The following is a 16,391-nucleotide window of genomic DNA, read 5'->3' as shown; positions in this document are numbered from 1 at the left end:
ACATTATAAGTAGGTTCTGTTTTCTACTGTCTCGTAGACAGCTTAACATCACTATATAGCCATATTGGTATTATGGCCAACTGAAAAGAATAATTTACTCTAGACCAGAGAGGGTCAGACTAGTTATAAACAAATAAACTTTTTTGATCTTAAAATTTTCGTAAATCGTTTCTAAATATAATTAGTTATTATTGCGATCGCACATAATAATCATTCGCCCATAAATAAGAGTTACAAATAATATAACACGGATTTGACTTTCTTGGGTACTGTTTACATGCAACGCGCTAAAAATGACGCTATGCCTTACATAAGATGGCTGCCACAATATATAGTATAACAATATCCAGTATAAACTATATAATGTTAGAATTATATGTAGTAGCACACTAATTTCGCTACTATATACATTAGAAAGCTACAATGAAAAGTATTATACGGCTAAAACTGTTTAACTCTAGATTTACATGTAGCGCCCTCAATCACGCTACTACTTACACAAGATGGCCGCACAATACATCGATACGCGGTACATACTTGCTAAACATTTACTTAATCAAGATGGCGCTCGGAACAAACGCCAGTACTCGAGCAGACGGGAAGATGTAAGAGAAGATAGATACTCTTACTAGGTGAGTGTAAATGATTTCACCGATCACTTATTTAAATGAGATACTTTAGCGTATGCAACGAATTTAGACCTAACTATTGTTCTTATAAATACTCTCTTTTAGATTTTGAGACACGATTAAGAAGTGGATAACAATACTATAAATACGAGTCATATAAGAGTAAGAACCCCAGATTTTGTTAGAGGTAAGGACTGTTGTGAAAATAGATGCATAAAACTGTTAAACATTATAATGGATATAGGGGTGAGGTTTGATTTTAATCTACTCCCTTATAGCTAAAACAAAGTTACCGGTACCGCGTCTATAAGAGTAATAGGCGAACTTTGGACACTTGACTGGTAAGGCTTTTTCTAAGTCATGAATAATATTTACTTTGAGTAAACTGAGGACACATATGTATAGTCATGTCCCTCTTTTTACAGAACCTGCATAATAAAATCGAAAAATTATTTTTATGAAACGGATGGAACACATTATTGAATTGAAAACTGAGACTTATAGAAAGGTAAAAAACTTCACCTTAAACTGTAGGGAAATAGGTCCAATGGTTTTGAACAGATATACTAATTTTAATAGAGCAATACAACTGCTCTTGGGGTTGGAATGGCGGTGATTAACAGGACGAAGCGGGGGGCTTCTCCATACCACTCCATAGATTAAGATAGATGAGAAAATAAATTTTTTGTAAAATGTATGTATAAGTGTACAAATTTCGTACAGTAGGCAAAAGATCCGAATGATTTTGATGTGTACCACTATGTGACACCGGGAATCACCAATTTTTAAATTCGAGACACGAATGTATTGGGAACTCTATGCCTGTCTTTCACTTAGGTGGTGTCAGATTAATCAATATTAATACTTTCAAAATATTAGAGTTGGTTGTAAATAGCTAAGTATACAAGGTTTTTATTTTATATATTCTTTCTGGCTTGCAGCCCTGATGAAGTTGTTTTAAACAACGAAACACGTGTCGGCTGACCTGCTCATAAGGCTGATCTGACTACTGAAAATATTGAAATTGATGAATTGAATCGTGAGAAGTGAAAAATAAATACGGACCAATCTATACTGGATTCTGGTGTCTAATTAGCTAATGGATCTAATGGACAATATATGTACATTGTGACTAAGGTCTCTGAGAGTGTTGCTATTTAATATATATTTTTTTGCTCGGCAGAAAACTTTTTGAATCCTCTAAAATGTTATCCTGTGCAACTATCCATTGATCCTTAGATAGTGAGCCATAACACACACTTTCAACACATTCACACATGCCACAACTTCTTAGAGGTCACGTCGCCTCCATCATCAACATCGGGTAGAGGTTGGTGAGAAAGGTAGTGGGTCTGCTTATTATTCCACCACAGAATGTATTCTACACAAAACTTGGAGCCTTGGAGCTAGGCTGCCAATCTAGGTAATCATGCTTAAACAGTATTCGTTGCCCCAGGTTTCAACACTCTAGGTAGTATTTTGTGCTCCAAATGCATCACTATACTCAAATCCCACACGTAGATTCTGAAGTAATCAATGGAACCTGCAGCGACCAATACCTCTCTTTCAATGACTGAGCAATTACTTTCAGAAATAGTCGAAGAACATGTGGCAAAAAGCCACTGTTTTTTCTGAACCACTCTGCACTGTGATAACACCACTACTTCTATTGCACTTGCATCAAGTAATAATGGTGTTCTTTTTTTTTTTACTTTATTGGTTTTCAATTAACACAACACAAGACAATTATACACAATCAAGGTATGGGTACAGTCAGGACATATTAACCATACACACAGTGACGTGCATATCTAGACCACATTAAAGTAGTTACGACCATAATGATCCCTCAAACATTTCCCAACATGTTGTACATGACGAGAGCAATGATCAGACAACAACAATTTTCAATTAAGACCGTGTTGCTACCCTGTCCCCATGTTCTGTTTAGCTAGTGTGTGCCTCCCCATCTCCTGCACCTTCAGGCTCCCCTGTTTCTTTGCCTATCATGTATTGTTGGAATAGACTCCAAAAAGCATTGGGTCTGACCTGCGGAGGTTGAAGATCACTGTGTGTGTCTGTCTGAGTGTTGCAGTATATCATGTCTTTGAGCCATTAATCTGTTTTTGGTGTCGGGCCCCTGGCCCAACGCATCGCCACCCGTCGTTTGGCAAGCAGCAAGCCAATCGCCACCAGTCGACGAACATCCTTCTTGATGTCCTTATCGTACCCCATTAATGTGAGGAAAGGGTCTGGGGAGATTGAGAGCCCGGTGATTCCATTAAGGATTTGGAATAATTTCTCCCACAACTTCAAATTCCATGGCAGTACCAGGCTACATGTAGAAAACTGGCTACTGGCTCTTAGCAACGATTGCAGGAAGTAGAGTCCCTCAAGCCATAATTATACAGCCTATCTGGAGTATAATATATCCAATTGATATATTTAAAATGGATGAGACGGTGCCTGCCATTTGACGAAATTCGTCTGGTCACCTCACAGCAATAGCACCAATCATTATCACCAATTACCCGTGCCAAATCCTTCTGCCAATCCTGTCGCACTTTCGAGTGCAGTGCCCTTCTGTTTTCTTGCGTAATGTTATACATTCTTGAAACCAACTTAGAAGAGGAGGGAGTACGGATAATGTGTGTTAGGGCCAGGTCCTCTGCCGGCTCCTGAAGGCCTTCACCCAGATGTGCTTGTAACGTGTGTTGAACCCTAAGGTGCGGATATTGATCAAGTGGTGAAGGGCATGCCCCTCAGCTAGTATATCCTCCCATTTGGGCAGTACCCCGTCCCTAAACAGGTCACCTACCCGATAATGGTGCCTACTCGATAATTGTGTTTTACTTTATATCAAAAGATGAAAGAATTTGGGAAATAACTATCTCCCAATTTACATTTTCTAGCGCTTTTTTTCTGCTCCTCTGACCACTTTAAGGACTTGCCCTTACATAACAAACGCCCTCACAGAGTCAGTCTTATAGGTAGTGTTTTACAATTTTGGCAAGTAATCTACTAAACACATGAATGACCGAAGCTCCTCTTTATCACATGGTTCGGGGCCTCCCTTATCTCTCTTACTAAATCACTTTTCAATTTAACTCCCACCGAAAAAATGGAGTACCCAAAATATCCAGAGTCGTTTTGAAGAAAACAACATTTTTCTCTTCACAGTGTCATACAATCCTGAGACAACATGTCAAGAACTTGCTTCAAGATATGTTACTCGTAGTCCTACCAAAATAAATAATGTCATCCTGGAAAAACACAACCCGGTCTTGACCTTTAAAAACATCTGCCATCTTACACTGAAAGATGCTTACTGTCAAAGCAAGAACCAAGGGGCAGACAATTAAATTGATAAACACACTCCGTTGTGCCAAACGCCATTAGCAGTTTCTCAGCATGTAGCATAATTTGGTGGTATGCGCTTCTCAAATCTAAGTTTGAAAAGTACCTTGCATCCTTTCGCATCAACACCATTTCTCAATTTTGGGTAGGGAAAAGTTGTCCCCCAAACGGTGAAGGTGAACACAGTGAAGCAAATTCCGGTCAGCCTTTTAAGTGGCTTCTACAGGTGAAACCCACTGAGCTAACTCTACTGATACAGTCACAACGTTCTTTACCATGTCTTCCTACATGTTTCGGACCGCCTCTCTCAAAGCCAGGGTATCCGTCTTGAATTGTGCTTCCGTAAATCTAACCCTGCATTTGGCACAATTGTGTGTACATATGGTCTAAGCCTTCCTAACCTGCCTTCAAATAATTCAATGGCAATTCTTAACATCTCTTCCACAGTGGTATTTTCTACTATTATCACCTCTTCTTTTGCCCTTGGGTTAATGATGATGTGAGGGTCATACTGGTCCACCCACATTAATATTGGAGGTCCCGCCCTTACTACATATATTTTTCGCTTAACCTTTCTCTATGACTATTAGGTCACTGCAACAACGTGACCAAGTTAATATTACAGAAGAACAAGTAACTTCTTTTCAGTAACCCTTTTCCTGGTGGAGAGTATCTAAGCCTCTTATTCCTCACCTTTTGAATACATAGCACAGCAGTACCTATTTGCTAGCAGTTCTGTGAATAGACTCAACCAGAAAGAGCTGCAGACAGAGCTGGAAAATGCCCCTCTCGGCAAACCGAACTCTCCAGACAAAGTGCTTCGGATGCCCAAGTAGCTGCCTGGCGTATATCTAGGGCAGGGACTCCACATGCTAACGCAGTGCTTACAGCTTTTATCCTGGAAGAATGAGCACACAGTCCTTCTGGAGGCTGCTTTTTGGCTAATGCTTAGCAGATCTTCAGGCAGAGAACTATCGAGCAGAAGATGGTCCTCTTATGCCCTACCTTGCCATTTTTATACTCTAGAGAACCCCACAAAGAGCTGATTGCCCACCCAGTGTTCCTTGCAGAGCCAGACTGGCCGTAGCGGGCACCAGGCATTTCCCTGGTGGGCCTCAGGGGTGAGGGCTGGTTTTGTGGCCACGGTGGCTGATTTTCTTACAGGGGGCCGGTTTTGCAGCAGTGCTGCAATATCTGCCCCCTGTAAGAAAATTGGGAGCGGTGCTTCATGGTTAACCCCCCAGACACCACCACCCCATCTCCCCCACGCTCCCAGGGCTGGTGGACCAGCAACCTGCCAGGGCTGGTACGCCAGTGGAAGAGCCAGCACAAGTCGTGCTTGGTCTGCAACCAGCATATTGAGAACTTCCTGGCCGCCCGCTGAAGTCCAAACGAGAGGACCCAAAGGTACAACCAAGGAATTAGGTTAACACACCGTGATCCCTCAAGACTTTAGCCCTCAATGGTCTATAACCACAGAGACACATTGGTGTCTTTCACTTTTTTCCTACCCTTACATTTTTTTTCACTCTAGGTCCTGAAGAAATCCCACCTGACCCGCATGGGCAAACATTGAGGCTGAAACATGTCACCTTTTTTATGGACAATTTTAAGTGCAGTTGATTCCTAACAGATCCCCCTATGCACGAAACAGTTTTTAAAACCAACTCCGAACCCAGAACCATTAAAAGATCTTTTTCAATCTGGCTATATGAGTTTTTCACCAAACCTTTTGCTGTGAGATTCACCACGAAACCCCCTGTACTACTGATCACTACTGCGCTAACCAGGGGAATACCTCCGGGTGGAGGAAGCATAACTACTAACCCTATGATGATGCTGTCACGTTCCTAAGGAGTAAGGCGGAGAATCAATATATACCGCCACCACCAACCTGCGTACGTGTATGAGGGTTTTTTATCGGTACAGTGTACAAGAATTCCAAAAAACCCTGGTTACGCAGGACAAGTGATCCATCTCCCATTTTATTTTTTGATATACGAATAAGGAAGCTGAGCGGATCACTGCTTCTTCTTTCTTCCTCCTTTTGATTTGATAAAGGTGGTTAATGACTGACTGGGGGTGATCCCACCTTCAACAGCCAGTCGCCAAGGGAGGGGAAGACTGGCTCCTAACCTCTGAAGGTGTGCTGTGGCCACCGCCATCACTTTCGGGAACTCCCGGGGGCACTGGTGAGACTAAACCAGAGCATTGGAAACTGAAAAATGCTCCTATCCCACTACAAACTGTAGGTAGCTCCTGTGGGCCTGCAAAGGGGGGGGGGGTATTGATATAGGCCCAACGCCATCATCCAGTCTCCATGGTAGAGGGCAGATATGACCTGGGCAACGGTGAGCATTTTGAATTTCTTCTTCTAAAGGAAGGCATGGACAAGGCACATGTCTAAAATAGGCCAAATGATTCAATCTTTATTAGCAACAGAATGTTGGATTGAATGACAACCACATCCTACTTCTGAAGCTAGCACCCTCTCAACAGCCCCTTTGGCCAACATGGCTTGCACTTCCTGCTTGGATTGACGATGGAAGATACAGTAGGGAAGAAAGTGGGGTAAGGCACACTTATCCAATGTTTTTGCCTGCCAAACAGGAAGGAATCAATGGAGACTGCCTCCCATTGGGTGGTTGTGCTCCTGTAAGGGCACACTAAAGAGGTTTGGAAGGTAGGACACCAAGGGGAGAAGTAGACTGTGCAGCCCGTTGACCTAGGTTGCAGGGGCAGTGGCACCATGGCCTTGACCGCAAACTGCTGGGCTCCTTGTAGTGGCTGGACATGTTGGAGGTGTGGGGCACCTTGACCAAATCAACGAAAGAAGCTGCAGAACAGGCAAAGTAGGACTGAGAAGTACAGAGAGCATGCTAATGCCTGCTCTCTAGAGGCTCTAGAGCTCAATCAGATTTGTCCTCTAACAGGAGAGTCCAGTCAAAGGGAAGGTCCATCAGGGAGGACTGGATATCTTTTGAGACAATAGTCGATCGCAGACATGCATGGTAGCAAATTGCAACGAATCACTGGCTTGCCCGCATCACGACCGGCTTGAATCATCGGAATGAGAGCAGGCCAGAGATCATTGAGCATACTAGGGAGGATTCGTACCAGCGAGAGACCCACAGGGCATAGTGTCACAACAAGAATCTGGCATTAGCTGATCGGCGTGCCAAACTGGTAGAGAAAAATATTTGTTTCCCAAATGTTTTCACCTGTCTAGATCCCCGGTCAGGGGGAGTGGTAGGGAGGGAGAAGTAGGGAAGAAGTTGGGATTAGATGGGTTTGTGGCAGCTTGCATCATTGAGCTGGTGGAGGTGGTAAATCAAGTAGAGGAAGTGGAGCCTTGAGAGGAATCATGCACAACTTTGGTGGAGTTCAAGCCGGTGTTGATTTGGCACTGGTGCGAACTATTGGAACCTCCTCATACATCGATGGGGTTGGATTCATTTTAATATGCGCATATCATTTTAATTTTAAAAAAGCTTCCATAATTACTTGGGGCTTCGATTTAGCACAAATGGGACTTGGGAGACTCAAGTAATGAAGAGTGTGAAGACTTTATCAAATAACTGCCATGGGATGTTTGGCACAATACCAACTAAAGAAATATTGTGCTACGTATATATTGTAGCAAAAGTATTGAAAGCCAAAATATTCAGGAGGCAATTATATATTGATTAGTATAACTTTACTATTTATAATGTGTAGATGTGGAGTTAAATATAAGTAAACCTATACTTACTGTATCAATATTTTGACCATCTAAATTTGTTCTACAATATTTGTCTAGCATGACATTTAGTACTCAATATTCTGATACCACACCTTTGAATGTTATTGCAGCCCTACCTAAAAAAAAAGGTAAAGACTGTCCCACTTGAAGTCTGTACTCTAAAAATGGATGCTGAAGCCCTTTATGATTCTGAACTCTGGGGTGCCTTAAATTTGCACTCTTTTTTTGCTTCCCAAAAATATGACTTGTTTAGGTTGATGTAATCTTCCGTAATCTACTCCCATAAATAGGCTGTACATGGAATTAAGTGTGACAAACATTATTGACAGTGCTTATACTTAGTAGATATGGGACAAAGGATGATTTGAGCCAATACTTTGAAAGTGTTGAAGCCCTCGGATCAATATTAGTTAATAGTCCTTTAATTACCCCACTTGAAGTCATTAGGGCAAAGAAAGGGGCTGGGGCTCTATATGTTTGTGAAAACTGGGGCAACTAAAACTTGCACAATTTTTTACTTCCACAAAAGCCTTTAATCTTTCAAAATCTACCACCCTAAACTATTTGCAGATGTAAGTAAGTGTGGCACATATTCATAGTGACTCCAATATTGCTCTGGCCCAAGCTAAGGCCATACACTCACATCTCCATATATTGTCATGGCTTAAAGGAGCATTAACACTGTCAGGGTTCTTGAACACTTCATTAGGTAGACCATGCTTATAATATTTTACTAGATATTGGACTGAGTGAAGTTTGGTCCGACCGAGTAATTTAAGTTGGACTATTAGAACAACTATCAAATCAAGATTTTTGGATACAAAGTTATGTGAAGAAATTAATGTTTAATTTATGACCACCTTAGATCCAAACTAGCCTTTCCACAAAAGTATTCAGGAAAGAGAGAAAGCTTATGACAAATGAAATTAACACATATGAGGAATCTTTATATTACATTTCTGCATTTGTTTATTTAGTGTTATGTCTATGTGATGTTCTGATACTTATAAGTATTAGTTATGTAATTTGGGTCAAGTGAGAATCAGATGCATGGTCCCACTGTTATGTTACCCAAAGAAATAAACCTGTGCTAAAAGCTTTTAAGGTGAGATCAAGGAATTATGCCCTATTCATTTATATTTTAAAAAAGTGGCATTTTTATTATGTAATTTAGTAAGGCAAACTTTGAATTTAGAGCACGGTCATGTAGGAGAAAGTTACTATTGACAAGCTAATATATCACTGAGCTTTTAGTTACCCTTTTGTTGATGGGTAGCTGCATAAAATAGTGTGATAACATAATAAGGGAAAGTCTGTGCTTGTTAAGTCATTGAGTATATAGTTTATGCACTAGCATATCATTTTATATTTTATTGGGTGTAAAGCACAAGTTACTTACCTTCGGGAACGATATATCTGTAAGAAACAGTAGTTAGTGTTAGATTCCTTACCTTAGAATATCCCCAGGCGTCAGACTGGATTCGGAACGTTTTGGTCAGCAGTACCCCTGCGCGTCGCTAGGCGTTGTCTGCGGCTCCGCGTCCGTCGTCGTGATCGCCGGGATGACGTCGTCGGAGTACTTAGACGCCGCCCTCGCGCGCTGACATCAGTTCTGTACATAGCTTTCCGCGCCAGTAACGCAGAGCCATGATAGAAACCGACACTGGTGCCATGAAACTAGGGCCCTGAAAGGCATGTCCTAACACTAACTACTGTTTCTTACAGATATATCGTTACCGGAAGTAAGTAACCTGTGCATCTGAAAGAAACAGGTTAGTGTTAGATTCCTTACCTTAGAATAGATACCCCAGTAATACCAACCCCGGTGGTGGGTCTGCGAACCAAGATCACACCAGAAAGTCCTGGAGAACGGAACGGCCGAAAAAGCCATCTCTCCAGACTTGGCTGTGCAGGCAGTAATGCCTAGAATACGTGTGCAGCAAGGCTCACGTAGCTGCCTGGCAGATGTTCTGCAAGGGGACTCCCCGACCCAGGGCAGTAGTAGCTGCCGTGGTCCGAGTGGAATGGGCGCGCAGCCCAACAGGAGGCTCCTTTTTCGCCAAAGAGTAGCAAACCTTGATGCACAAGACAACCCACCGAGAGATGGTCCACTTGTGCACCGCCCGTCCCTTCTTTGCGCCCACGTAACCAATAAAGAGCTGGTCGTCCACCCGTAACTGGCGTGTGCGGTCCAGATAGAATGAGAGCGCATGTTTTGGGTCCAGACGGTGGAGCCTCTCTTCCTCTTTCGAGGGATGCGGAGGAGGATAGAAGGTGGGCAAGGTGATGGACTGCCCGATATGAAAGGCTGTGACCACCTTGAGCAGGAAAGAAGGACGAGTCCTTAGAACAACCTTGTCCGGATGGACAGAGAGGAAAGGAGGTTTAGAAGATAGAGCCTGGAGCTCACTCACTCTCCTGGCAGAGGTGATGGCAACTAGGAATGCAGTCTTAAGAGTCAGAAGACGAAGAGGACAGTTAGGAAGTGGCTCAAAAGGAGCGCAAATCAGATACGTTAGAACAAGATGCAAGTCCCACTGAGGCATCACGAAGGGAACAGGATAAAAACGTGTGTGATGCCTTTCAAGAATCTATTTACAACAGGGGACTTCAACAGAGAAGGCTGATCAGGAAGCCTTAAGAAGGCTGAAATGGCCGAGAGGTAGCCTTTGATAGTGCTCAGAGCAGAGCCCTGCTGGGCAAGGGAAAAAAGGAAGAGGAGAACCTTTGAAAGGGGGGCAGAGAGTGGATCCACAGCCTTTGCTGTGCACCATGCACAAATTTGTTTCACCTGCAGACGCATACCGTTTTTGTGGAGGGACGCCTGGCTGCCAGAATCACATCGCAAACTTCAGGAGGCAAGTCAAATGGCCTCAACTGCCGCCGCTCAATCTCCACGCATGTAGGTGGAGACTGGACAGGTTCGGGTGGAGGACCGTCCCCTGCTGCTGCGACAGAAGGTCCTCCTGAAGAGGCAGACAAATCGAGGGATCGACTGACATGCTGAGTAGCTCGGGATACCAGTATCTTCGTGCCCAGTCCGGAGCCACAAGGATGACTTGGGCCCAGTCTCGCCTGATCTTCTTTAGCACTCTGGGCAGAAGTGGTATAGGCGTAAAGGAGTACAACAGACCACAGCTCCACTCTTACGAAAAGCGTCGGCGAGCGAGTGCCGCCTTGGAAATTCCAACGCGCAGAACTGATGACATTGCGCGTTCTCTTTGGTGGCGAATAGATCTAACCAAGGCACTCCCCACTGCTGAAAGAGACCTTGTGCCACGTCCGGATTCAGACGCCATTCGTGATCCTTCATGCACCGGCGGCTGAGTTCATCTGCCCTGGTGTTCAGGGAACCTGCCAGGTGTTGAACAACCAGGGTGACGCCCTGGTGTTCCAGCCATTGCCAGAGGCGCAGAGCCTCCTGGCAGAGGGTCCATGACCCCACCCCGCCCTGTTTGTTGCACTGCCACATGGCGGTGGTGTTGTCCGTGAACACCTGCACTACACCTCCCCGGACAGAGGGAAGGAATGCCTTCAGTGCAAGTCAGATCGCCCGCAGCTCCAGAAGGTTGATATGGAGCCAGGACTCCGCCGGAGACCAGAGGCCTCTGATCTCCCTCTCTCCCATGTGGCCCCCCATCCCAGGAGGGACGCATCCGTCACCACTACGTGCTCCGGTTGGGGTAGAGAGAGAGATCTGCCGCTGACCCAATCGCGGTTCGTGAGCCACCACTGCAACTGACTCGCAGTGCACTCCGAGATCAGGACGTGGTCGGACAGGTTGCCCTGATGCTGTGCCCATTCATGTCCCATTGCAGAGCCCGCATCCACCACCTGGAGTGATGCACCAGAAGGATGCAGGAGGCCATCAGCCACAGGTGCCGCAGCGTCAACCTGACTGAGACTCGGGATAAAGGCTGAAAGATTGGAATCAGAGCCTGAATATCCCGAACCCGCTGCTCGGGGGGATAAGCCCGAAACTGGGCCGAGTCCAGAATCGCTCCGATGAAAAGGAGCTTCTGAGAGGGGCACAGGTGTGACTTCGGCACGTTGATAGAGAACCCCAGCGAGTGCAGGAGGTCAGCTGTAGTCTGGAGGTGGGAGACGACTGTTTGGGGCGAGCCCGCCTTCAACAACCAATCGTCGAGATAGGGGATGACTGAAACGCCTGATCTGCGCAGATGAGCTGCGACCACCGCCATAACTTTCGTGAACACCCGAGGGGCGCTGGTAAGGCCGAAGGGGAGCACGGTAAACTGAAAGTGCTCGTGGCCTACCGTGAACCGGAGGTAGCGCCGGTGGGCCGGCAGGACGGGGATGTGGAAATACGCGTCCTGCAAGTCCAACGCTACCATCCAGTCTCCTGGGTCCAGGGCAGCTAGGACCTGAGCCAACGTCATCATCTTGAACTTCTCCTTCCGGAGGAAGCCGTTGACGCTCCGTAAGTCCAAGATAGGGCGTAGGCCTCCTTTGCCCTTCTTGGGTACCAGAAAGTAGTGGGAATAGCAGCCACGTCCTACTTCTGGCCCAGGAACGCGTTCAATGGCCCCCTTGGCCAAGAGGGCCGTAACTTCCTCCTGCAGAAGTTGCAAGTGATCCCCCGACATGCGGTGGTACTGCGGTGGCATGGCTGGAGCGGTCGCCTCGAAGGGGAGGGAGTAGCCCCTACGGACGATTTGCAGCACCCACCTGTCCGACGTTATGATACCCCAGTGGAAGAGGTGATGACGAACCCTGCCCCCCCACTGGCGTCGAATGGGCCTGAAATGCCGGACTAGGAAGGCTTAGAGGCAGATGCTGTGGGAGCGGATGTGGAGCGACCCTGCCGTTGTCCCCGGGACCACCACGGCAGTAACCACGTCTGCGACCGCGTTGAGACTGGTTCTGCGGCACCCTCGTTGAGACTGGTTCGGCGCCAGTGGAGGAGTTGTAAGGTCGACTGCCGACGACCCGGATCCAGGCCTGGATCCTGCTGCGTCGGGACCAGAGTCGACGACGGCGCCGTAGCACCCGAAGGTGCCGGGGCGGGAGCCACCGGCCTGCTAGGGCTGCCAGTTGGACCCGCGGGCCCGAAGGCGCCATCAGCAGATTCCGACAGAGGGAAGTGCGACCTCATGGCCGTGAGGAAAGCACTGTTCTCCTCCGGCGTCGCGTGCAGCCCAGGGATCGGCGGGTATGGAGCTGGACGCAGGGCCTGTAGCTCCGATGGAGCCGCGTAGGCGGTGTCACCCAAATCCCCGGCCGCGTCGCGCGAGCGTCGGGGGGAGTCAGAAGAGCGATGACGCCTCTTCTACTTTTTTTTCGAATGCCTCTACTTACCTGAGGACTTGGAGCCTGACGAGTGGTGGTGACTCGTCGAGCGGCGATGACTGCGGCTCCGCGACCAGTCCCTCGAATTCCTCTTCGACAGGGACCTCGAGCGGCGCGAAGCCGACTGCCGGAGCTCGAGCAGCTTACGGGACCGCTCCCGTCTAGCCTTCGAGGTCAAGGCCCGACCGTCGGGAAACGACTTGTCATCATGGTCGGCCCCGAGGCAGTAAAGGGACCGACGGACATCAAACAGTGACAGACCTCGCAAGGTCGGCACCGCAAGTCGAAGGTCGACTTGAAAAGTGATCAAAAAAGTTAGTCAAAAAATGACTAGAGCACTGCTCTTCCCGGATCTGCGCTTGCTGGCGTGGAAAAAAGAAGAACTGACGTAAGCGCGCAAGGACGGCGTCTAAGTACTCCGACGACAGACGCGGAGCCGCAGACGACGCCTAGCGACGGGCAGGGGTACTGCTGACGAAAACTTTCCGGATCCAGTCTGACACCTGGGGATATTCTAAGGTAAGGAATATAACACTAACCTGTTTCTTTCAGCTACATATTCTATAAATGTTCCTTATAATAATCAATTATGTAATTGATTTTATATGTTTATATATTGGGTTTTCATTGTAGGTAATTTTTCTCTTTCACTTTCAATATTGTAAGTTTTATGAGCACTGCATGATGATACTCATGATTACTAAAGTTTTCAAGAGAAAAGACCACTGCAACAGCGGCATGCAAAGAGTTAATGACAGTTACCTTAGTCAGTCTCTTGAAGATAGAGACATTTGGACCTGTATAAAACAGTGGACTAAATAAATCATCCTAGTGTTGGGATGTGTATAAGAATAGAATTCAATACAAATTAGAGGCATAAATTACCAAGCAAATGAGGTGTGTAGGCAGGCCCAGAGGTTCTCATCATTGGTCAGCGATGTCAGCGACCTTGCAGCATTTCCATTTCTCTGATGCAGAAAAGGTGTGAAAGCTGTGTTAATCCTAAGAGGCCGCTGTGGACATCCAAACTGTTCTGCCTCAAAAACCTAAAGAGAAAAAACAGGCTTAATAAGCAAAAGAAGAAATAAAGGTCTTGGTATAATACCCTCCGCATGAACCACAGTAAATTGATGTTTGCCTTGGTCTCTGCATAACCATTTTCTCTTAATGGGGTTTCAGAGTTGGGAACTTTAGTCTGATCTATGCAAAAAATGGAATTACGGTGAGAAATGATACACCAATATCTGCTTGAAAACAGACTCCGGTCCTAGGAAGATGTATTTCTTTGCTGAGTTTTGGGCAGAAGGTGTGCCAAGGAGGGCTATGTCTATGGCAGTTATAGTTGGCTATTTTAGACACCATCACCAGAGGGTGCCAGACTACCCAAGGAAGCATCAAGCATGGACAGGAATGGAGTGAGGATTATCGGTATTAAAAGCAAAGGTGAAAATTCATTTTTTGCCAGTGTCACTGTCCTCCACCCATGGAACTTTGTAGCCCCAGTATTCTCTACAGTCCACTTAAGGACGTATTGGCTCTTGGCTCAGGATAGTGATGAGAAGGGCTTTAACCCTATCAGTGCTGCCGTCGGCTGCTGAACGTTCGGAGCACTACCTGACTGGTGCTGCGAACGTTCAACGGCCGACGCAGCCCCGCCCACTCTATAGAACGCCCGCACTGCGCCAAAATAACTGCCGCAGTAAACGGGTTAAATCATCAGTACGCTTTAGGGCTCCCAGTGCTCTTCTAGTGTCTAATGTGCTTACTTTGGCTCATCTATTATTTTAAAATATTCTGCAATGAATATTTGAATAATTGTACAATTAGGTTGATTACAAAATTGGATATTGCAGATACAAAGCATAAGCTTTTACCTTCATCGTTTGATTATTGTGGCATTTTCCAGCCATGCCTCAGGATAAACGGGTCAGTTTTGATGCATCTTGTCAACACATGACATCACACTCTGAGGAAGCCTTTATCAGAAATGTTAGGGGATATAACTAAATTTGCAAGGAGGCTTAAATTACAACCAAGTGAAGCTTAAAAAGTGCCATTTACTAGCCTGTAGCACATATATATGCTTATAAAGCAGTCTGCTGTCTTAAACTGCTTTTTATGTCCATTAAAATGTGAAAACTATGAGCAAGCATTTCCAGTTGGAGGGGTCAGGTAACACATGCCATAACAAATGAAAAATCGACTTTTTGACAAAGGTTCTCTAATGTATCTCGAGAGGTATGAAATTCAAGCAAAAAGAGGGAGACTACGAATGTATGGATTTAGAGTTGAGGTAAGTAGGTAGAGGCACAAAATTAGAGGAATGCTCACAAAATGAAGGATTGGACCAATGAAAACCCTTCCTATGCTTAATGCCACCTTAGTAACAGCATTGGAGCACTGTGGGTACCCTGTGATGATGCCTATGATAAAGCCCTGGTGTCCTGTTGATTCTTCTTCCTTTCCTGGCTTCTCTAGTGTTACCAACCTTCAGGGCTTTCCCCTGCAGCTCATCCAGAATGCCTCGGATCTTTGCCAGAAGGAAGGGCCAGGAGTTGATGAGGTAGATCCTGTCCATCATGATGACTATGATGCTGTACCAGCGCTGGAAGCCACGGGCCAAGCTATCCTTAATAAAGAAGGTGTGACTAAAGACGAACCCATGCTGCTCGTCGCCAAAAAAGATTGGTCCTTCTCGTCCAGGACACACCTTTGAAAAAGAGAAGGTGATCACAAGAAGGCAAACCGTCCAAAATGCCACTTGCCAAAGCTTAACACAACAGTCTTTCTTTTTTTCATGCAATTGTAAATAGGGAACTTAAACTGGGTTTATATTGAAGCAACACAAGACATGTCACGATACATAACAAGCACTCGCAAAGCAGAGAGGTCTCGCCTTGTTGACCTATTGGCTTTGTAACGCTTTTTTGCCAATGCCATGCTGCATCGTCAAGCAATTGCAATGCCGAAGCTGTTGCGACTGATTGCGGCATTCTGTAGGTGCACATATGCATGCACATGTCACTATGTATGTGTGTGTCTATGGAATGATGAGGCGTAATTTTCTTTTTTGTTTTTTTATTTACTATCTAAGTTTCAGACACCAATTAGAGCAGTAAATTAAAAACATGTTGTTTTATTTCCACGAAAGCACTTTTCAAATAGTGACGTGATCAAGCATCAAATGGCAGCTGTTGGAGTCTTAAAACAATTAAAATATTAAAAGGCCTTCAAGGGATGGGCGAAAGAGTGTAGGGGGTGAACAATGGGGAGTGGGTGGAGTTACTAAGGTATCGAAAGGTGTTTTTTTAGAATGCAGAGCAGGCCAGCAGTTGCTAGGCTTCCACATAAAA

At 45.5% G+C, this 16,391-nt stretch overlaps 1 protein-coding gene across 3 annotated transcripts in view; it reads right to left on the bottom strand.

The window, feature by feature from the left end:
• The window catches only part of FLCN (folliculin), a 205,488-nt gene that overhangs the window by 159,249 nt on the left and 29,848 nt on the right, over positions 1-16,391 (bottom strand). For all 3 annotated transcript variants that reach the window (XM_078665222.1, XM_078665221.1, XM_078665223.1), the window contains exons 4-5: positions 15,527-15,748; positions 13,924-14,084 (exon numbers count right to left, since the gene is read on the bottom strand). In XM_078665222.1, the coding sequence (XP_078521348.1) occupies positions 13,924-14,084; positions 15,527-15,748 (383 nt within the window). The remainder of the gene's footprint in view (positions 1-13,923; positions 14,085-15,526; positions 15,749-16,391) is intronic.

Source organism: Lissotriton helveticus, chromosome 10 (assembly GCF_964261635.1).
Source record: "Lissotriton helveticus chromosome 10, aLisHel1.1, whole genome shotgun sequence".
Lineage (NCBI taxonomy): Eukaryota > Metazoa > Chordata > Amphibia > Caudata > Salamandridae > Lissotriton > Lissotriton helveticus.
Note: the sequence above shows the minus strand (reverse complement) of the source record. Positions and strands in the feature narration are given on the sequence as shown.